The 20,006-nt window shown below is 40.6% G+C and overlaps 1 protein-coding gene across 12 annotated transcripts in view; it reads right to left on the bottom strand.

Annotated features, from left to right (window-relative positions):
- Positions 1-20,006, bottom strand: part of cacna1aa (calcium channel, voltage-dependent, P/Q type, alpha 1A subunit, a) — a 68,425-nt gene that overhangs the window by 25,299 nt on the left and 23,120 nt on the right. For 10 of the 12 annotated variants that reach the window (XM_060891828.1, XM_060891829.1, XM_060891827.1 and 7 more), the window contains exons 13-37: positions 19,191-19,322; positions 18,980-19,052; positions 18,743-18,860; positions 18,561-18,628; positions 18,178-18,284; positions 17,091-17,141; positions 16,640-16,772; positions 15,917-16,446; positions 15,453-15,802; positions 15,117-15,255; positions 14,512-14,641; positions 14,289-14,348; positions 14,071-14,177; positions 8,890-8,989; positions 8,191-8,351; positions 7,608-7,748; positions 7,305-7,506; positions 6,988-7,152; positions 6,593-6,703; positions 6,224-6,307; positions 3,809-3,925; positions 3,607-3,672; positions 3,359-3,456; positions 3,109-3,259; positions 2,377-2,504 (exon numbers count right to left, since the gene is read on the bottom strand). In XM_060891828.1, the coding sequence (XP_060747811.1) occupies positions 2,377-2,504; positions 3,109-3,259; positions 3,359-3,456; positions 3,607-3,672; positions 3,809-3,925; positions 6,224-6,307; positions 6,593-6,703; positions 6,988-7,152; positions 7,305-7,506; positions 7,608-7,748; positions 8,191-8,351; positions 8,890-8,989; positions 14,071-14,177; positions 14,289-14,348; positions 14,512-14,641; positions 15,117-15,255; positions 15,453-15,802; positions 15,917-16,446; positions 16,640-16,772; positions 17,091-17,141; positions 18,178-18,284; positions 18,561-18,628; positions 18,743-18,860; positions 18,980-19,052; positions 19,191-19,322 (3,522 nt within the window). The remainder of the gene's footprint in view (positions 1-2,376; positions 2,505-3,108; positions 3,260-3,358; positions 3,457-3,606; positions 3,673-3,808; positions 3,926-6,223; positions 6,308-6,592; positions 6,704-6,987; positions 7,153-7,304; positions 7,507-7,607; positions 7,749-8,190; positions 8,352-8,889; positions 8,990-14,070; positions 14,178-14,288; positions 14,349-14,511; positions 14,642-15,116; positions 15,256-15,452; positions 15,803-15,916; positions 16,447-16,639; positions 16,773-17,090; positions 17,142-18,177; positions 18,285-18,560; positions 18,629-18,742; positions 18,861-18,979; positions 19,053-19,190; positions 19,323-20,006) is intronic. The other 2 variants (XM_060891832.1, XM_060891833.1) reach the window with 1 other exon arrangement.

The following is a 20,006-nucleotide window of genomic DNA, read 5'->3' as shown; positions in this document are numbered from 1 at the left end:
TTTCTTCGGGCTCAGAGTGTTTTTTTAGACTAAATGCTGTCTGGCCCTGTGGCCTTTCTCTGCTGAGGTCTTAATACCTCCTTTTCACCTGGTCCTTGCTGACAGTGGGAAGCATATTGAACATTTTGTCTGTCCATTATGCTGGTGTCAGACACAATGTTTACTCCAGCCTGTAATGTAGAGCTGAAGTTACAGTCTCTGTTAAATTATTTGGGCACAGTAAACATAGGGCACAGGAGCCAAAACAAAACAAAACAAAACATAGATAGATAGATAGATAGATAGATAGATAGATAGATAGATAGATAGATAGATAGATAGATAGATAGATAGATAGATAGATAGATAGATAGATAGATAGATAGATAGATAAGATAGATAGAATGCTTGCAAAAGAGAAATTGAAGAACCCATAAAATGGGTTCTTCAAACAGCCTTTTTCTTAAAACAGCCTTCCTTGTGAATCCATTTTCTAACTCTTCTATGAAGTGTCCCAAGTTTTCAGACAGCTGGTATGTAGCTGAGAGTGAACAGGACTAGATTCTGATCTTACTTCCACAAGTAAGGGAATAGCAATAGAAATGTATTTTCTCAAGCAATAGAAATAGCAATAGAAATGCATTTAAACTGGTGAATAGTAGGCAGATTGATGGAGAGAGTGTCATGGCTGAAGTCACCAGAGACAGGAGTTGACAGAAAAGCTTTGGGGTGTTTGTAGATGTTCTCTGTGCAGATACAGTAGTATAGGCACAAACCTGCAAGTCAACTATTCAAATGTCGACACTACAAAAGTACTCTTTGACAACGATATGTCTAAAATTACACCATCAGTTGTTAACACAGCAAGAACCCAAGCTTTCAGCTTCCCATTCTATTTGGTGTCCTGAAAGCCACAGATATTTGCACTGGAACTGGGAATATGCATCTGTAGCCACGTGTGGTAAGCCAATTGATGCTTCATTCCCTGTATACCTTTTAGATATTTTGCCAGTGCTCCAGGTTCATTTTTGAAGGAAGGAATGAGCCCTTTCATTGCTCTTTGTTTAGCTCCAGGCCCACCTCCTGAGCTCCCGAGTCTCATTAGGAATAATTAACTTTAAAGTCTAGCCTCAAAAACTAAAGACTATATAACAGACAATAGGAAAAAAGATGCTCAGAAATATGTAGTTGTATGTATTTTTGCACGTGATGGTGTAGGAGATGGTGTAAATAAAGTTGAAGGCAATCGTGTGAGTGATGGTGTATGTGATGGTGTAAATAATGTTGAAGGCGATGGTGTGAGCGATGGTGTAGGTGATGGTGTAGGTGATGGTGTGAGTGATGGTGTAGGTGATGGTGTAAATAATGTTGAAGGCGATGGTGTGAGAGATGGTGTGAGCGATGGTGCGAGCGATGGTGTATGTGATGGTGTAAATAATGTTGAAGGCAATGGTGTAGGCGATGGTGTAGGTGATGGTGTGAGCGATGGTGTAGGTGATGGTGTAAATAATGTTGAAGGCGATGGTGTGAGCGATGGTGTAGGTGATGGTGTGAGCGATGGTGTAGGTGATGGTGTAGGTGATGGTGTGAGCGATGGTGTAGGTGATGGTGTGAGCGATGGTGTAGGTTATGGTGTGAGCGATGGTGTAGGTGATGGTGTAAATAATGTTGAAGGCGATGGTGTAAGCGATGGTGTAGGTGATGGTGTGAGCGATGGTGTAGGTGATGGTGTGAGCGATGGTGTAGGTGATGGTGTGAGCGATGGTGTAGGTGATGGTGTGAGCGATGGTGTAGGTGATGGTGTGAGCGATGGTGTAGGTGATGGTGTAGGTGATGGTGTGAGCGATGGTGTAGGTGATGTTGTGAGCGATGGTGTAAATAATGTTGAAGGCGATGGTGTGAGCGATGGTGTAGGTGATGGTGTAAATAATGTTGAAGGCGATGGTGTAGGTGATGGTATGAGCGATGGTGTAGGTGATGGTGTGAGCGATGGCGTAGGTGATGGTGTGAGTGATGGTGTAGGTGATGGTGTGTAGGTGATGATGTGAGCGATGGTGTAGGTGATGATGTAGGTGTTGGTGTGAGTGATTCTGAGAGTGATGGTGTAAATAATGTTGAAGGCGATGGTGTGAGTGATGGAGAAGATGTAGTTTATGGAGTCGGTGATGGAGTAGATGCTGGTTTAGGTGATGGAGTAGATGCATTTTTAGGTGCTGGTGTGATTAAAGCTTGATAAATATTTTAGCATGTTAGGTACAGCATAAGTATTGACAGATTGTGTGAATATCTACATGCTTTAGTTACTCAGCACTATATATTTATTAGTGTCAGTTACAGACTGTTTAAATGTTTAAGTATGTTAAGTTAATTAAGATGAATTTGTGTAAAATGTCTTACCATGCTGCAGGGTCATATTCTGCCCAGATCCTCACATACTCATCCAGGTGATGAGGGCCCAGAATTGAGGAGTCTCTTGTCAGATACTCAAAATTATCCATTATAACAGCCACAAAGAGATTCAACATCTACAAACACATGCAAACAAAATGGTCATTACACATAAATCAATGTGTATTATGCTGCTTGTTTTATCTGTTCCTTCTTTTCATAAACTATAGCTGGACTCCAGTACTGGAATCAGCTTACCCTAACCTTGGGACCACTCATCTCCGGCACTACCTTTAACATCTGAAGTGTTTCTTAAGCAGCACAGTTTAATTATTCCATTCCTGTCACTCCACAGCTATATATCAAAGTACATGACATACTTTTTCTGAAGTGAACCGGCTTCAACCCAAACACTTTAGATTCTTTGTTAAATATTTCTAACCCTAACCAACCCTAACAACCTTAACCCTATCAACCCTAACTCTAACCAACCCTATCTAACCCTAACCAACCCTAACCCTATCTAACCCTAACTCTAACCCTAACCCTATCCCTAACTCTAACCCTAACCAACCCTAACTCTAACCCTAACTGCAATTTTATCTAACTGATATTCAAGCTTCATTATATTTCATTAAATTTTGTACCATTAACCTTGTTAAAATACTAACATCTAACCACAAACTGAGATGTGAAACAAAAAACTTGTTACAGAATGGAGAACTGAGGACACATTCTTACCAGGAAGGAACAGAGAAAGATGAAGGAGACAAAGTAAAGGTATGCAAACTCGCTTCCACACTCTGGCTCCATGTTCCCAGAGAGGGGATCACATCCCTTTCCTCCCAAACATGACAGCATTATATCATGCCACGCCTCTCCTGTTGCACTCCTACATATTTGTTGAGATATAAACTTAGCTACAGAACTAAAACAGATGAACGTTATCGTTAGATATTGTTACATGGGCTGTTTAATCAAACTGACTCACCTGAAAAGGAGAAGAAGAGCCTGGAAAAAAGTCCTGAAGTTGTTATGCTGGTTGATGGAGCTGTCTTTGTCCTCCTCGATTGCAATGTTCCCAAACAGCTATAAGGCATACAATTTCATCTTAATTTTTTTAGTAATAGCAGGTTGTTCATCATTCCCTACATTGTTTTAAAGCAAACTCTTACTTGTTGTGCTAAAAAAATGCTAATTGTTAGACTGAAATAGAGGAGACTTCAGCTCCCATCTCACCTGCATGCCAATGATGGCATAGATGAAGAACAGCATAGCAATGAGTAGGCACACATAAGGCAAGGCCTGCACAACACACAGGTATCATTCATGTAACAGAGTGATTGAGATCTAACTGAAGACTGTGAAGAGATGTTTAATACGTTGACTATGTATACCGCTGTATACTGCTTCTGTGTTTGTGTGTTTGTGCTGTTTTTACCTTAAAAGACTGAACAAAAGTCCAGAGTAGAATGCGAATAGTTTCACCCTGCCTGAGGAGCTTAATAAGACGGGCAGCCCTGAAGAGTCTCAGAAAACTCAAATTGATGAAGTTATTCTACAAAAAAGAGGAGACAGACAGACAGACAGACAGACAGACATTAGTTAATGAAAACTTTCTTATTAAATCTAAGTTTCTATGTTAATATTAGTAGGCAAAATAAAAAGGAGTGGGACAAACTAAGGTAGAGAGATGTTAGAAAATGAGACTGAATGTGGCAGCACAGAGCAAACCCAGCATATCCGAGAGAAGGAGAGAAGCAGAATGAGAAAAAAGGAGGAAGGAAGGGGTGCAATTCAGACAGAAAGACAGCACCCAAATATCTTCATCCGCTTGGGAAAGATGGTGCAAAACCCCTAAATTCAAGCTTCCATCAACCAAATGCACTGACCAGGAAGGTCAAGGCTCAACATTGACAGCTAGACCATGGCATGCTAATCTCATACACAGCTTACAGCACTGAGTTCCAGTTACAGCAACGGTTAAAAGGTTTGGGTTTAAGGATGTTGAGAACAGATAGTAAAATTTAAAACTGCAACTTAACCTGTTAGAAAACCGGATCCCATAAGCCAGCGTCCACAAACACAATAATTAGTGTCTGTTCACCTTTACTATCCTGATGTTGTGTTACTGTGTGAGATGTCTGTATTTACAACAGGAACATCTAGGTTCTTCCATTTGTGTGTGTGTGTGTGTGTGTGTGTGTGAGGAACTATTTATTCTTATTTAATTATTTGATAATATTCCTATCCTAAATTCTACTTCTCTTACAAATATTTATATTGTTTTAATATCTTTAATATTTTAAATATTGTTCTGTGATATTCAGATCTAACACCAATGTGAGATCCATTCCAAAGGACCAGCTTCTTCTTATTGATGGATTTTGAGTTTGATTTGTATCACGTTTTAAATGTCGATGAATTTTCAGCTTGTTTTTGACTGACTGCAGGTCTGCACTTGTTTGTGTATGGTGTTCTGAGACAGACTGGTGTCATGTCCAGGTCGTAATCCCAATTCATTCCCTGAGATCCAGCAGTAGACTCCTGAAACACTACATTTATCAGACAGCCTTAGCTAGAGAGATGAACACAATGTACTTGTGCATTTAATATGATGCTGTATGAATTATAATAGACGTGTGCTTTTAGTCAATAAAACATTAGTGTAAATGTGTGTCGTAATAACACAAATGGGGAAAAACTGCTAGTTTTATTTGTATTAGTTTCTGAAGTCTCTTGTGGAGTCAGGCTGTTAAAGATCCTGTTCATTCAGTCTACAATTAAACGTAAAAAGTAAAATCTATAAAAAAATTAAAAGTAAAATCTACTCAGTAAAGTGTGCGTCCTTAAACCCAGCACCTTCTCATCACACACACACACACACACACACTCATTACACTCAATTTCCCAACACACACGTCACACACACACACACGCACGCGCACACATGCACACACACACGCACGCACGCACGCACGCACGCACACACACAGACAAGAAAGGGGTAATTATGTGGAATCATGGATTATGCAGTGTGTGCATGCAGAATGTCTTTTCAACAGGAACCCATCATGAATTCAGCTCCACCTCCTCCATCAGATCACAGATCAATGACCTTCACTGAGACATTATGGAGTTTCTTTGTGGTTGTTTACACCTGGATTTTTTTCCCCTCTATTCTTTGTTTTCAAGATAAAAGAAAGATCATGCAAATGTACTGAAACTGTGTGTGTGTGTGTGTGTGTGTGTGTGTGGATGATTACAAAGTACAAAGGAAACAGGGAAGCACCCCAATGTCACACAGAGCAGAAGGTCAGAGGTCATTATACCCAAGCACATGCATCATCATCACCATCATTAGCCACAGCAGGAAAACAAGTGCATTTAGATTTCCAAAAAATTACAAACCATCTACAATGGAGATGTTGCAGATGCATGGTTTATAGCAGCATTTTTGGAGGTTGATATAACAACCAGTGTGATTGGCCGGCCAGGCCACAGACGAACACATGAGTTTCATAGTGCATTTTGATTGGATGAATTCATCAGAGTCGCCATTATAGCAGAGATTAAAGAAAGCATGTAAAAAAAGATAAAACCAGGAATGAATAATCATTAAACAGAACATCATAATCAAAATCACCAGTAAAAAAACAGCTTAACATAAAGATTAGCAATTAATATGAAGAATTAACAGGATTCATTAAAACACTGAAAAAAAACATTTAAAATAAACAATAATGTCTCAGTTAACTTTAAATGAAGTTTGAGTTTTTACTATTAAAATGGAATCTCTCTCTCGCTCTCTGACACACACACACACACGCACATATACACACACAAACACACTTACCCCTAGCTCTGTGACTAAAATATCGGTGATGCTGCCAAGGACCGTCACACAGTCAAAGATATTCCAGGCGTCTTTAAAATAATTCTGTGTCAAAAAGAATAAAACTTCTTGGTCAGACATCACACACACACACATACACACACACACATACACACATACATACACACACACACACACACACACACACATACACATACATGCACACACATGCACACACACACACACACACATACACACACACGCACACACATGCACACACACGCACACATACATACACATACACACACACACACATACACACACATGCACACGCACACACATACACACACGCACACACATACACACACACACACATTCACGCTCACTCACCAGTGCACCAAAAGCAATGATCTTCAGCAGACACTCTAAAGAGAACAACGATGTGAACACAATGTTCAGGTTGGCCAGCATCTTCTCATAGACATCTGAAGCTCCATCATACTGAAAAGACACATACACACACACACACACACACACACACACACACACAGTTACTCATGTTCTTTTTTACTCAAACACACAGAATCAGCTTTATTAATACACAGATGTGTAACAGATATTTGATGTTTTACAGCGAGTACACCAGCAGTATACAGAGCTGAGTTTATTAATGAGTGTGAATAACGAACACCAATCATACACTAATAATAATAAAACAATAATAACAATAAAATACCTGCAAGAAGATGGCTCTTACATACAAAATCTAAAAAAAGATGCCGCACCTTCATCATGAGGACAATGGTGTTGAGGGCGATCATGGCCATGATGGTGTACTCAAACGGTGGCGACACCACAAACTCCCACATGCGGTACTGGAATGTCTGCTTATTCTGTGGCATGTGGCGAGTCAGAGGCTTGGCGTTGATGGCAAAGTCGATGCAGGCTCTCTATAAAAAATGACAAGTTATAGAATGGCAGAGCAGATATCCATAAAACCACAGGTCAGTTGTGTCTAATTATATTAAAAAGTTTGAACATGTTCTTGCAAATACACCTGAAAAATCTGTCAATATTTTAATGAAAGCCGCTGCTCACGTACCTCATTCTTCTCCAGGCTGTAGTCCTCCATCATCTTGTCCCCTTGTTCCTGGAAGGTAATGATGATCAGGGCAACAAAGATGTTGACAAAAAAGAAGGGGAAGACCACAAAGTAGACGACATAAAAGATGGACATCTCCATGCGGTAGCCAGGACTTGGACCCTGGTTCTCATAAGTCGCATCAACGGAGTGTTTCAAAACCCTGATGAAGAGATGAAGTCAATCATTCAACTTACACACACATTTTATATCAAACAAAATGTGTGTGTGTGTGCGCACGTGTGAGTGAGTTGTCATACTCACTGTGGCCAGCCCTCTCCCGTGGAAACAGTGAAGAGTGTAAGCAAAGCCCAAAGCACATTGTCATAGTGGAAATCATATTTCTTCCATTCTCGTTTCTGCGCCTTGACTTCATTATCTCGTTCATACACCAGGTATTCACCCCTAAAACACAACAAGGCTCTGAAACGTTATGAACATGCTCAGTCCAGTTCTGCTCCTCTACAGGTTCTCCACCACACCACTTGACCAGTGCACTACTCTCTGCCTGGTCACTTAACTTCAGCTATGCTTTTAAATCAGATCCTTCTTCTGCATTTATACAGTGAGAAGCAGTTCAAATAGATGAATGATAAATGATCAAACTGTAGAAAACCCTGGAGGAAAAAAAACATAATGATAGTGATGATCATCTGATCATATCTGTAGCAGTTGCTCATTGGTTCCACTTTGGGCTACTAATTAATCCCAACACCACCAGAACTGCTACAGCTGTAAAAAAAAAAATCTTTAGCTGTCACACTCAGACTGTGTGTGAGTGTAAGGTGTGTGTGTGTGTGTGTGTGTGTGTGTATATGTGCGTGTGTGTGTATGTGTGTGGTCTGACCTGCAGTCGCGTTCAAATTCTTTGGACTCATCAGTGCAGTAGAAAAATTTGCCCTTGAAGAGCTGCACTGCCACCACAGCGAAGATGAACATAAAGAGCATGTAGACAATGAGGATGTTCAGCACATTTTTCAGAGAGTTCACCACGCAGTCAAACACAGCCTGTGGAAACACATTTCAACTCACAATATGACAACACAGAGACACAGCACTACAGCTGAACTGGAGAATTCTAAACCAATTTCAAATAAAAAAATCATAAAGTTTTAGAGAAACAAAACTGGAGATCTCTAAACATCCCGTTTTAATTCAAATATCAGTCGTAACATTTTGTTTTTCAAAGCATCCCAGAGTACAAGACACAAGACACAAGGAGAAGTCTAAGTAATCACCTAATTAATAAAAAAATAAAATAAACACGGTAACCATCAACCAATCATAGCAAACATGTAACAGAGTTAACAGTTAGCTATGGACACAGAAACAAGGTTCTGAGGACGTCCGCAAAGTTTGGGGCGTGGTCATGGATAAGGGGAGGAGTTAAGTCAAAATAGCAGTTTGTCAGGAACCAAAAGTCCACCTGACCTGAAACTTTTTAATCACTGAATTACTACTAAATTATTTCCTCTTTTAGCCAATCAGATTTCAGAAGACTCCACATTTCACACAACTAGCATTGAGTAGGCAATTTGTTTTTTACCTTAAGCTTAGGGAGGCGTTTGATGGTTTTCAGTGGTCTTAAGACTCTTAACACACGCAGTGACTTGATGGTGCTGATGTCCTTCCCTTTACTGCTTCCTCTGTAAGTCACACACAAACACACACACACTAAGTTAGTGCAACCAGCACAATAGCACTGATTTGCACTGTGTTAGTAGCTCACATGCCAGCTGTGTATTTGTCCACAGTCCAGTTACAGAGTGATGCACTGCATCTACACACAGCTTTCAATGACAATGTAATCTAGCCTAGCAAGTCTTCCCAACACACACACACACACACACACACACATATATGCCCATGCTGTTTAGTAGGTGCATCTACCGCTCAGCTCAGCTCCATGCTGTAACTGCTACCAAGGGTTTTTTTTCTCTTTTATTCCCAGTCCCTTTCATCACAGTGCCACAGCAGCATGTCTGGTGTCAGACATCCTCAGATGATGGAATGTCCGGCCAAGCCTGTCTTTCATTTCTGGTTTTTTTTTTCAATGTTGATAAATTTTTCATGACTTTTTCTCTGAATCCATGAAACAGAGCACAATAAACAGGTGGAAGTGAGATGGAGGTTCTCTAAAAACACGTTCACTTTCTCAAGGAAGAGTTTTTAGGAGTGCATTATAATGAGGATTTTTCATCTCATGCACAATGATCACACCCTCAAGAGCATAACCCAATACAATATAAACCAACACACTGCTGGTTTGATCATTGCACTGCAACGCTCCAGAAAGCTCCTTTAATTGTGTTTATAAATGATATCCAAGTTCTCAGCGTCGGAGCTTTACACAGTGAGAAGTGAGAAGAATTCAGTCCACTACCAAAAGCTTTTCATTAGTCAACAAATATATGATAAGTTCTCAGATAATCCTCTTTAATATCAGTTCTAGTGGCTAAGATATTTTTTTAAATGATTTGTTAGTATTAATTTGAGTAAATGATAAAATATGTAAAAAGACTTGTTAGTGGACTGCAGTGTTTTACTGTATAATAAAAATAAAGATCACTTCCTACACTGTTGTTTCATTCCTCTACAGGACAGAGCTTGACTTTTACCTGTTTATTCACTCAGAAAGTGTGCTTACACTCAGTGAAGCACACACACACACACACACACACACACTCTCTCTCTCATTGTCAAGCTGAACTGTACATGGATTCTTCACACCACTGTTTAACACAGAAGGTGTGTCATGATTCTGAATCTCATTAAAGCTTGTTCACAAGCAGAGACTCACAGAGAGAAGACAGATGAGCAACTGACAGACAAGCAAACGGACACATTCAAAAAAGAAAGATAGGAAAGCTATGTAACTGGCAGGACAAGCAATAAAAGCAAAGGAAAAAGAAAAAACAGATAGAAAGAGAGAGAGAGAGAGAGAGAGAGAGAGAGAGAGGGAGATCATTACCCACTGCCGCCGCTGGAGGAGAAGCCAATTGGAGAGATGAGAGAGAATCAGAGACAGGAAGAGACAGAAACACACACCCATACATACACACGTGCGTGCACAAACACACACACAGTCATATATATAAACAGTCATGTGGAGAGGAGGGAAAAGGTTGAAGGAGGAAAACATCAATATGTGACACAAAGGAAAGAAAGAAATATAGGAGTGCAAGTCTGTATTTGATCAGACCTGACATGCACAAAAAGCACTCACACACACACACACACACACACACACGATATATAAAGATAGATGATGACTACCAAATGCCATTTGTAGCAGATTGCTCTCATGGGTCCCAATAACAATGATTCATCATCATGCTATGGAAGTTTCCCTAATTATTTGTAACTGCTTAACCAATGGAAAGGAAGCGGTTTGGTACCGAGACTGGCTTCGTGTCTGACTTTCTGGACCACTCTCCTTGGCATTCTGCCAGCCACTCTAACAAACCACCAGCCCAACTAATAATTGCAGGTATCACTGGGCCTTAACAATTTTTACTGCTTATTGTTAACCAACTTTTGTGGTCAACATGACTTAGATCTTCATTTTATCCTTGGAATATTATACATTTAGATTTTATTTTTGGTATGTGCTCATGCTTCATTATATTAATGTTGAAATGCAATAATAAATGAATTCATCTTATACCTCCTGATTTTGGGGTATTTAAGGCAATTATTAGATTCGAAGAGTTTGGTTTAGATGCGACTGATAAGCTCAAGAGTTCTAGAAGTATGAAGGTCATTTCAACAAAGTTAAGTGGTGCAGCAGGTAGTGTTGCCAGGTCACAAGTCCAGGGCTCCAGATCAAGCCATGTTCTTCCCTTGTGTGTCCATGTGGGCTTTCTCCAGCTTCTCCAGATTCCTACTACCACCCAAAAACACACCAGTAGGTCCAATATTTTAGCTACAGCAAATGAGCTGTATTTCTGAACGTGCACGGAGTCTTGAACAACACATGCACATTTCCCCTGACAGTCTAAGAAACGTGGATGTGGTTGCTATAGTAATGGAATGTTATTGGAATGTTAAAATGTTATTTTAATGTTTTTAAGGAACACATATTAGGGATTAATTAAGGTCAATAAAAATCTAATTATACACCAATATTCACTATAAATTAAAATGTATTCACAAATACTGGCACTGCTATACAATTTGGGATGTGTTGTATGAAAATGACCACTTAGATATTATTAGTTGTGAAAGATTATAAATTATTTTGTTAAGCAAACTACAGAGCATGAATTAATCATCTAAATTCACATTTTATCATCATATAATTTGCAACATCTTATATAGTCCCACAAAATATGCTGAAATAATTTGGGTTTAAGATGAAAATATGAAGATCATAATTACAGCTTTCATTTCCTGATGAAACATCTTGACAAATTAGAACATGGCATCTTTAGTTTCTTGTTCCCCAGATGAGTTATCTGGTTAGAATAGTTTTCTAAATGTCTCCTCTTGGTTTGAATTTATTTAACAAAGAACAAAACCTCAATTAACTCTCAATAATACCTTAAAATCATTTTTGACCTAAAGGTTTTTATCATTTTTGACCGAAAAGAGATCATCAATTACAACTATTTTTGACTTGGGCTGCTGTGTGTTTTGTTATGTGACAAAAGATGCTCCACTGTTCAGTTATTTGGCTCAGCAGAGATCCGAGCCAGCCGATACTCTTCTCCAGACAATAAATGGCAGGCTAATAAGATTTTGTGTTCATGAAAGAAATGATACACGTCTATAAAGATAGAATCACTATATGAGGTAAGCTGTTCGATTGCCTATAATTGTGTTATCATGTTGTCTGTGTGAGTACAGGTTCAGGCCAGGTAAGAGACATCTTAATGCAGTCTGGAGTCTATTAGTCAGTCTGTCTGTCTCCTTGTTTGTTGGTTTGTGTGTCAACCTTCCCATGTGCGAGTCTCCAAATAAATCAGTAAATTAGTCAGTAAGTCTGTCCTGATTATTCCACCATCCACTTTTATATCCAAAATATGTATAAAGTATTTTGTAGTTTGTTTCTTAATATTTTTAAACAAAACACAGACAAACACGAACACATAGACACAAATACGTATGTTAACAAATTTAAATGTCCACATACAGTAGGGTCTACCAAGAGTTTGTTAGCTGCTTGGCCAGGCTTTGGCTAGCGACATTACACACCACAAGCCAACCGTGCCCATGTTTTGTGTTCTATGTGTGAGAAAGCAGTGTAGTGGTATGGATAAAGGAATTCAGGTGACGAGTAGGAGAATCTGTCTGTGTAACAGGCATGAGGAGCAATCAGAGACAGACAAAGAGAGAGAAAGAGACATTACCCCTCTCCTTCTCCATCACCTCCTCCACTGTGTGAAACCAGAGAGGATCAGAGACGACCAGAGAGACAGACAACACACACAGAAACACAAACACCAACACAGACAGAGTACTGAAAACACAGACACACTCAAACAAGGGAAAAATGTAGGAGGAGGAAAAACATCAATATGAGACTGAAAGAATTCACAAAAAATGATGACAGAGAGTGCAGGCTTTGTTATATGTGGACGCCTCATTTTAAAAAAAAACACACACAAACAGATACTTACAGAGAATAAAAATATATAGCATCTACGATCAAACCATTAACAACACACATAAAATAGACATCACCAGTCACAGCCAGAGGGCGCCAGTGACACCCTGGTGCCAAAATGGGATTCTGTATTGTTATCTGACTTTGTTTGTTTGTTTGCAATAAAAAGACTTCGCAGTGACCCCCTGGTGCACCTGAGAGTTTCAACGCCATCTCTGGGCATGACTGCAGAAAATGGGAGAGGATGGGTGGAGGAGAAGGAGTAGCAGAGGACATGTATGAGGAACCCAATGGCCACACACTCAAACCCATTCACATGGCACTTTTAGGGTTAGGGTTAGCTTTATTTGCTAAAAATTTAAGCATAAAATAGATTCAGTACAGAATCATGTGAGACTGAAATTTGTGAACTGAGTGTTTATTTTCACAATGTGGTGAAATTCATATTATTTCACAGGCCACTTGACTCTTGACACATAAAATGTGAAGCCATCACTGCAGGAGACGTCATGCAGCTCACTAAACTGGTCATATAACTGATTCTAAATCCACAGAAGGCTTAGACACAGACGAGGACGGAGTAATTTTTCACAACATTCTGAGTCCATTCCACTTTTTGTTCTGTACTTGATTTAACTTACTGTGCATGTTATACTTGATCAGTTTTTCTTGTATATCTGAGCACAAATCTCTAAACTTAGCTAAAGTCTGGATCTGCTGAAAAGGTAAACTGGGCATAAAGTCAGCCTTGTGGAATGTTGTATGGGAATATGGTGAGCAAGTTGTAACAGATTCTGATAGAAGAATAGAAGAAGAGCTGAAATAGGAACGCGGGTCTGAAATAGGTACACAGAGAAAGACAGCTAGAGCATATTTACTGCATTAGAAATAAACAGACAGAGAAGGAAGAAAGAGATTTCAGGTTTGTGATAAAGTGTATGAAGTAAAACTGGCACTCCAGGGGGACAGGAACCATCTGGCTGAATCATGGTTTTTGGACGGTAGAGAAAAATGAAAACCAATAACAGGCAGCAGGCATAGAAAGAACAGAAAAAGACTATAGACACAAGACCACAATGACACAGCAGGACATGGATGAGGGTCCTGGAGAACACTTACGTGAACGCAAAGGCTACCAGGGCACCACTGACCACTATAAAGTCCAGAATGTTCCACAGGTCACGGAAATAGGATCCTTGATGAAGTACCAAACCTAGGTCCACCATCTGAGAGAGATGAGGAGAATATCCAATTGGTTATGTAGGATGCAGCTCCTAGTACGTTGAGAGAAGGTGTTTAAGATGTTTAAGGACATTTGAGGTGTTCAAGGTGTTTACCTTTATAAGCATCTCAAAGGTGAACACACCTGTGAAGACGTAATCAAAATAACGTAGAACCTGCAGATAGAGAAAGACAGAGGAACATGGTTTCGCGCTATTAGAGCAATAACACTGGATGTATTGATGTACACCATTAGATATTTGTTTTCCACAATGATAAAACACACAGCAGTGTAGTAAGAGAACAGATGGAGCACGTTAAGCAGAAGTATTGTCTCACATTGTTCCGGGGGGACTCGGGCCACACTGGGTCTTCAGCAGCAAGAGCAATACTACTCATAGCAATGACCAGCAAAATGCACATCTCAAAGTACCTCAGGGTTACGATATAGTGACACAACCTGCGAAACCTACACACACACACACACACACACACACACACACACACACAGGTTTAAACATTGGGCCTGGGAGTTTAATCTAGTAGTCATACTTGAAAACCAGCAGAGGCCATAAAACAGGCAGTGCAGGCAATCAACCAGTAGCACCAGCTTTACCAGTCACAGCCATTCTGCTGGAGCTTCACTAAACAATATAAACAGGCACAAAGCAGTATTGCAACAGAGGACTATTGGGGTAGTTTAGTGTTAGTGTCAGGTCAGTTTAGTGTAAGGTTAATTTAGAGTCAAGTTAATGTCAGGGTAATTCAGTGTCCTGAAGTGTAGAGATGTTGCACTGTGGGTGTTTAATATACTGTAGATGATGTATGTTCCTGTGTTGGTGTAGGTTGAGCGCTTTGTAGCTTATAGCTGTTTAGTATAGTGTGGATTGTAAAGTGCTCAAGGCCTAAGACTGAGGTATCGGTGTAGTTAATGTAAAACTCACGGGTTAGTTGTGGACAGGATGAACATAGAGCTGTAAGGGGGCATAGGTTTAGGCCCTCCGTCATCTTTGTCATCATCATCATCGTCACCTTTCGTATCCTCTTTTTTGGGCAGCGGTTCTGTGTTGGCATTCTTATTGACTGTGGGATAAATATTAGAGGAGAGCTGAGACAGATGGTCATAAATCAAATGAAAACCTCCAGAGTTGCTGTTTTCTGACAGCTCCTCATGTTTACAACAGTGCTGCAGTTTTGAGAGCATGTTAAATCTTCATTAAAAAAGGCATTTAAGACAAATCAAATACAGAATCTGTGCACAATTCCATTCATTTCCTCACCCTGCAGAATGGCGTTGGCAGACGGGAACATGGGTGGCATGTCTATGGCTGTGTAGTCTGGCTTGGCATCTAAATGAACAAGGTTAATTGTGGTGGACACAGGATTGGGGAGAATGAAACTACTCTCTGTGCCCATAGGAGCCAGGCGGGAACCGTGGGTGCTGCTAACCAGGCTCAGGAGGCTGGAGTGGGGTGTGGAGCGGCTGCTTGGCCCACGGGTATCTGAGGGAACTAATGGCTGGGTAGCAAGCTTGCTGTTCATCACATTGTCCAGGTCCTCACTGTATTGGCTGTCCTGCCTAGACAAAGTCTTCTGAATGGGACGAGTGGTGGACAGAGTAGGGCCCTCCCTGCAGACAGAGAGAGAGAGAAAGAGAACTAGAAAGGACAGCAGACAAAACAGCAGAGCACGAGAGTGTATTTATATTTATAAATGAGAAAAACTGGTTTAAAAATAAACTCACTTCCTGCGGTGTCGGCCCCTCTCCCCCTGCTCTCCTCTTTCCCTCCTCCCTTCTTTCTCTCCATGTCTGTGACACCTCTGCCTTCGCTCAGCTCCATCTGCTTGCTCGCTTTCCACCCCCACCTCTGTTCCTTTATTTCGGTGCCTCCTGCCTCCTCCTCCTAAACCATTCTCAGATTCTTCATCCAGAGCCTTACGGTGTTGTCGAGGGCGTCCAGATCTCTGCCCGCGATGTTCTCTCTTCCGGTGTGGATCCTTCGTGCCAGCCTCAGTGCTCTCAGTGACAGCATGGCTCTGATTCTCACCTTTCCTGTAGCCTTGGTGAGATTCTGTGGATTCTCCTCTCTCTAGTTTCCGGGCTACAGCAGATCCCCCTCCTCTTCCCCCACCTCCTACTGTAGAATGGAAAAGAGGCCCTTCTCCTGGTCGGTTCTTGTTAGTGTTGTTGTTTCGGTTTTCTTGAGGATCCACAACAAGTGGCCGGTCTAGGTGAGTCTTCATATCAGGTCGTATGTGGCGAGAGTATGACACCTGTAAGTGCACACACAGTTTGACACAAGTTTATTAAACATGCAGTGTTTTCTAATATTTCTTAAAAAGATTGCTGCTAGAAGAATCTGTCAGTCACTAACCACATTGTTAATTAAATGTCTTGTATCTGTATAGTCATTATTTCTTTTATTGTTATAACCAACATGATCCCTCAATAACCCTGTCCACTTGCCTTCCAGCGGTCCTCAGGGTCCAGCTCATTGTACAGCGCCTCTCTGCTGGTCATCAGTGTCTGTCTTCGGAGCTCGCTAGTGCGCTGCTCCCACACTGACTTAGAACCCTTATGGTTCTTCTGCTGCTCCTTACTGCAGAGTAAGAGACAGAAAGAGACGTTACAGGTGGTGTTAAGATAAGATCAACAGAAGGATCACTACCATTGAGTTGCCTAATCTACTCACACAACTACTGCAGACCTGCTACTCATACAGTGACACTACAAAGGTACTAGTGTGGGAAAATACACATACAGCAGAGAGCTTACAAAGTACTAAGTGTTAAAAGAGGCCTTTTTGGATGACGAGTAAGTACTAAACTAGCATAATAGAGTGTGAAATATACAAAACTAAAAGGAAAGAACCACTGAAGCACAAACAAAACACAAAGAGGAGAAATAAAATAAATACCACTGAAGAAAGGGTTCAGAGGTGCTGAGACGCTCAGAGTTAACTGTCACGCTGAGGAGGGAAACACCAGGTAAGAGACAAGTCTCTAACACACACACACACACACACACGCACACACACACAAACACACACACACACACACACACACACAAACACAATTACTGTCACTAGCACACAGAATTGGCTTTATTGGCCAAGTATGCAGGAGCATACAAGGAATTTTAAAGGTTTATTGTGTTCCTCCAATCCACCTTTAAAGACTTCCACATCCAAACACTACAATACAGTGCTGGACATTAACAAGATAAAGTATCATAAAAAGCATTTATCTGCCTGTGCCAAAGAAGATTCTAAGGATCCTCCGTCCTTTGTTTCATCAACACCACTATGGGAAGTAAAGAAATGAGGTGGCTTCTTCTCCTGCCACTGACAAGGAGTAAAGTGTTAGTTTTGTTCCAGTTCACACTTCAGATGATGTTCTCTCAAAGCCATTGAGGCTTGAACACAGGTGAAACCTGATCCACTGAAAGACCTGAAGCTTTTATAAAATCCATCCAGCCTTGGTGTCTTGCATTTTGATAGTTGTATGAGAGTAACTGCACTGAGGTCTTTGACTGAGTGATGCCTTCATTTCATTCACTCAGCTCTGGTGCTCTATATAGATGAGACTTAGGTTCCTCAGTGGCTTCAGTATCACAAGTAGTTTCTTGTCTTCTAGGTAGTTTTAAGTGGCTTTTATCTGACTTTTTTCTCCTGTGCAAAGAATTATGTGGAGGAGTCCATTTTATTGTCCTGTGTGAACCTGCCTCATATCCTTGCACCTTGATCACGTTCTTCATACAGGTGTCTCTTTTGATCTTCAGTATTCCTGTCGTTCTTGTGTCTTCTTCCTCGCATATGGAGCTGCTCACTTTGAGGATTTCTTCTCCAAGACAGCTAATAGTTTTAAAAACACTAGTGTTGTTTCTTCTGTATTGTTGATTGTTAAGAGAGAGTGACGAGGCATGTGCGCAAGTGTGTGAGTGAGAGAAATAGAGAGAAAGGGAGGACGTTTAAGTGTGTGATTGTGTGTGAGAGAGTTACTCACGCTGCAATGGAGAGATTGGCAGCAGACAGTGGACTCACTTCTGCCACTTCCTTTGCTTTCTGAAGAGCCATTTTCTGATTGGCTGCTTCCTCTTCCTCTTGTTCATCCTACATAGAGGATGGTAAAACAGCTTAAAAAGAACTATTTTGTGTGTATATTTTCGGTGTTTTTTGGCAGACCCTTTTTTTGGGACACCCTTATCCAGGGCGACTTACATTTATCTCATTTATACAACTGAGCAGTTGAGGGTTAAGGGCCTTACTCGGGGGCCCAGCAGTGGCAGCTCAGTAGACCTGAGATTCAAACTTATAACCTGCGTCAGTAGCCCAACACCTTAATAACTGAGAAACCACTGTATGTGTGTGTATGTGTTTGTTCAGTACCTTTGTCAATTCTTGTGCGTTGGCTAGATTGTCTACAGCAATGGCCAAGAACACATTCAGCAATGTATCTAAACACAATGTTAAGGAACCTAACAACTTCAAAACGTGTGTGTGTGTGCGCGTGTGTGTGTGTGTGTGTGTGTGTGTGTGTGTGTGTGCATATTGGATGTGAATCTGGATACAGTTGCCAAAGAGTGTGAGAACAATGAAGAAGATGGAGAACACCATGCCCGTGTTGACTCCTCCCTGAGACTCAATGCCATCATACATCACCATGTTCCAGTCTTCACCTGTCAGAATCTAACACACACATACGAACAGAGAAAGAAAGAGACATCGGTTTCTATGACATATGTGTGTAGTTTTTAGTTTGTATTAGTTTATGTTGTTGGTGTTTACTGTTATTCATCATTTCTCACCTGAAACACGGTCATTATTGCTGCGGGAAATGTATCGAAGTTAGTCGGTGGCGTTCCAGATTCAAAATTAAACCTGGCAGAAAAATTGAGATGTAATGTCTCTACATTTCTGCTTCACAAAAATCAGTATTTGCAGCAAGAGAGTCAGTTCATCAATTAAAACCTGATATTTATTGGTCTACATGGGAGATGATAAATCTGTGTTACGTACTGTCCTCCAAACAGCTGCATGCCAAGCAGTGCAAAGACCACAATGAAGAGGAAGAGGAGGAAGAGCAAGCTGATGATGGACTTCATGGAGTTCAGCAGAGACACCACTAGGTTCCTCAAGGAGGCCCAGTATCTAAAAATAAAGAAGAAAATGAAGACGACTCAGGGCAATGAAAGTCAGCACAACAACACACACACACACACAACAGCTTTACCCCTGAGCTGTGGCACTCACTATCTACAGTCTTCACATCATTCTGTAACATGCTGTAAACAATAAATATTTTATTTATGTTTATGTCCTTCATATTCTATATATAAATTCATGATATTTTCCTTTAGATAAATGTCTATTTGTTAAGTTAGTGCACTTGACTAATTTGTTCAGTATGCTACATGCCATACATGTGTGCACACAGATCACAAAACAATTCGTCTACAATTCGTCTACAATTCGTCTACGTAACATTACTTTACAAAGTAAAGAGATTCTGCACACTAAGGCAGGGTGAAATCTCTCTGTCCCACAAAGTTCTGTTTGAAGCCCCATGTAGGCTTGTGAGATGGTGTGTAAAATGACATCATCCTTTTATGCCCCCGTATTGACCGCTGATTGACGACAAGAGGCTCTGAGAAGGGGAAAGAAGGGGACATAGCTAGACATATGTGTGTAACGTGTCATATGGGTGAGATGGCTGTAGCAGCAATCGTTCACATTAGTGTTATGTCACGGTTTTGGGGTTTTTTTTGCTTAATTGCCCAATAATATTTTCACGTAAACATTTAAACCATCTAACTTGTCAGACATAACAATAGT

The sequence above is a fragment of the Tachysurus vachellii genome, chromosome 18, assembly GCF_030014155.1.
Source record: "Tachysurus vachellii isolate PV-2020 chromosome 18, HZAU_Pvac_v1, whole genome shotgun sequence".
Taxonomy (NCBI): domain Eukaryota; kingdom Metazoa; phylum Chordata; class Actinopteri; order Siluriformes; family Bagridae; genus Tachysurus; species Tachysurus vachellii.
This window is presented reverse-complemented; position numbering and strand designations above follow the sequence as displayed.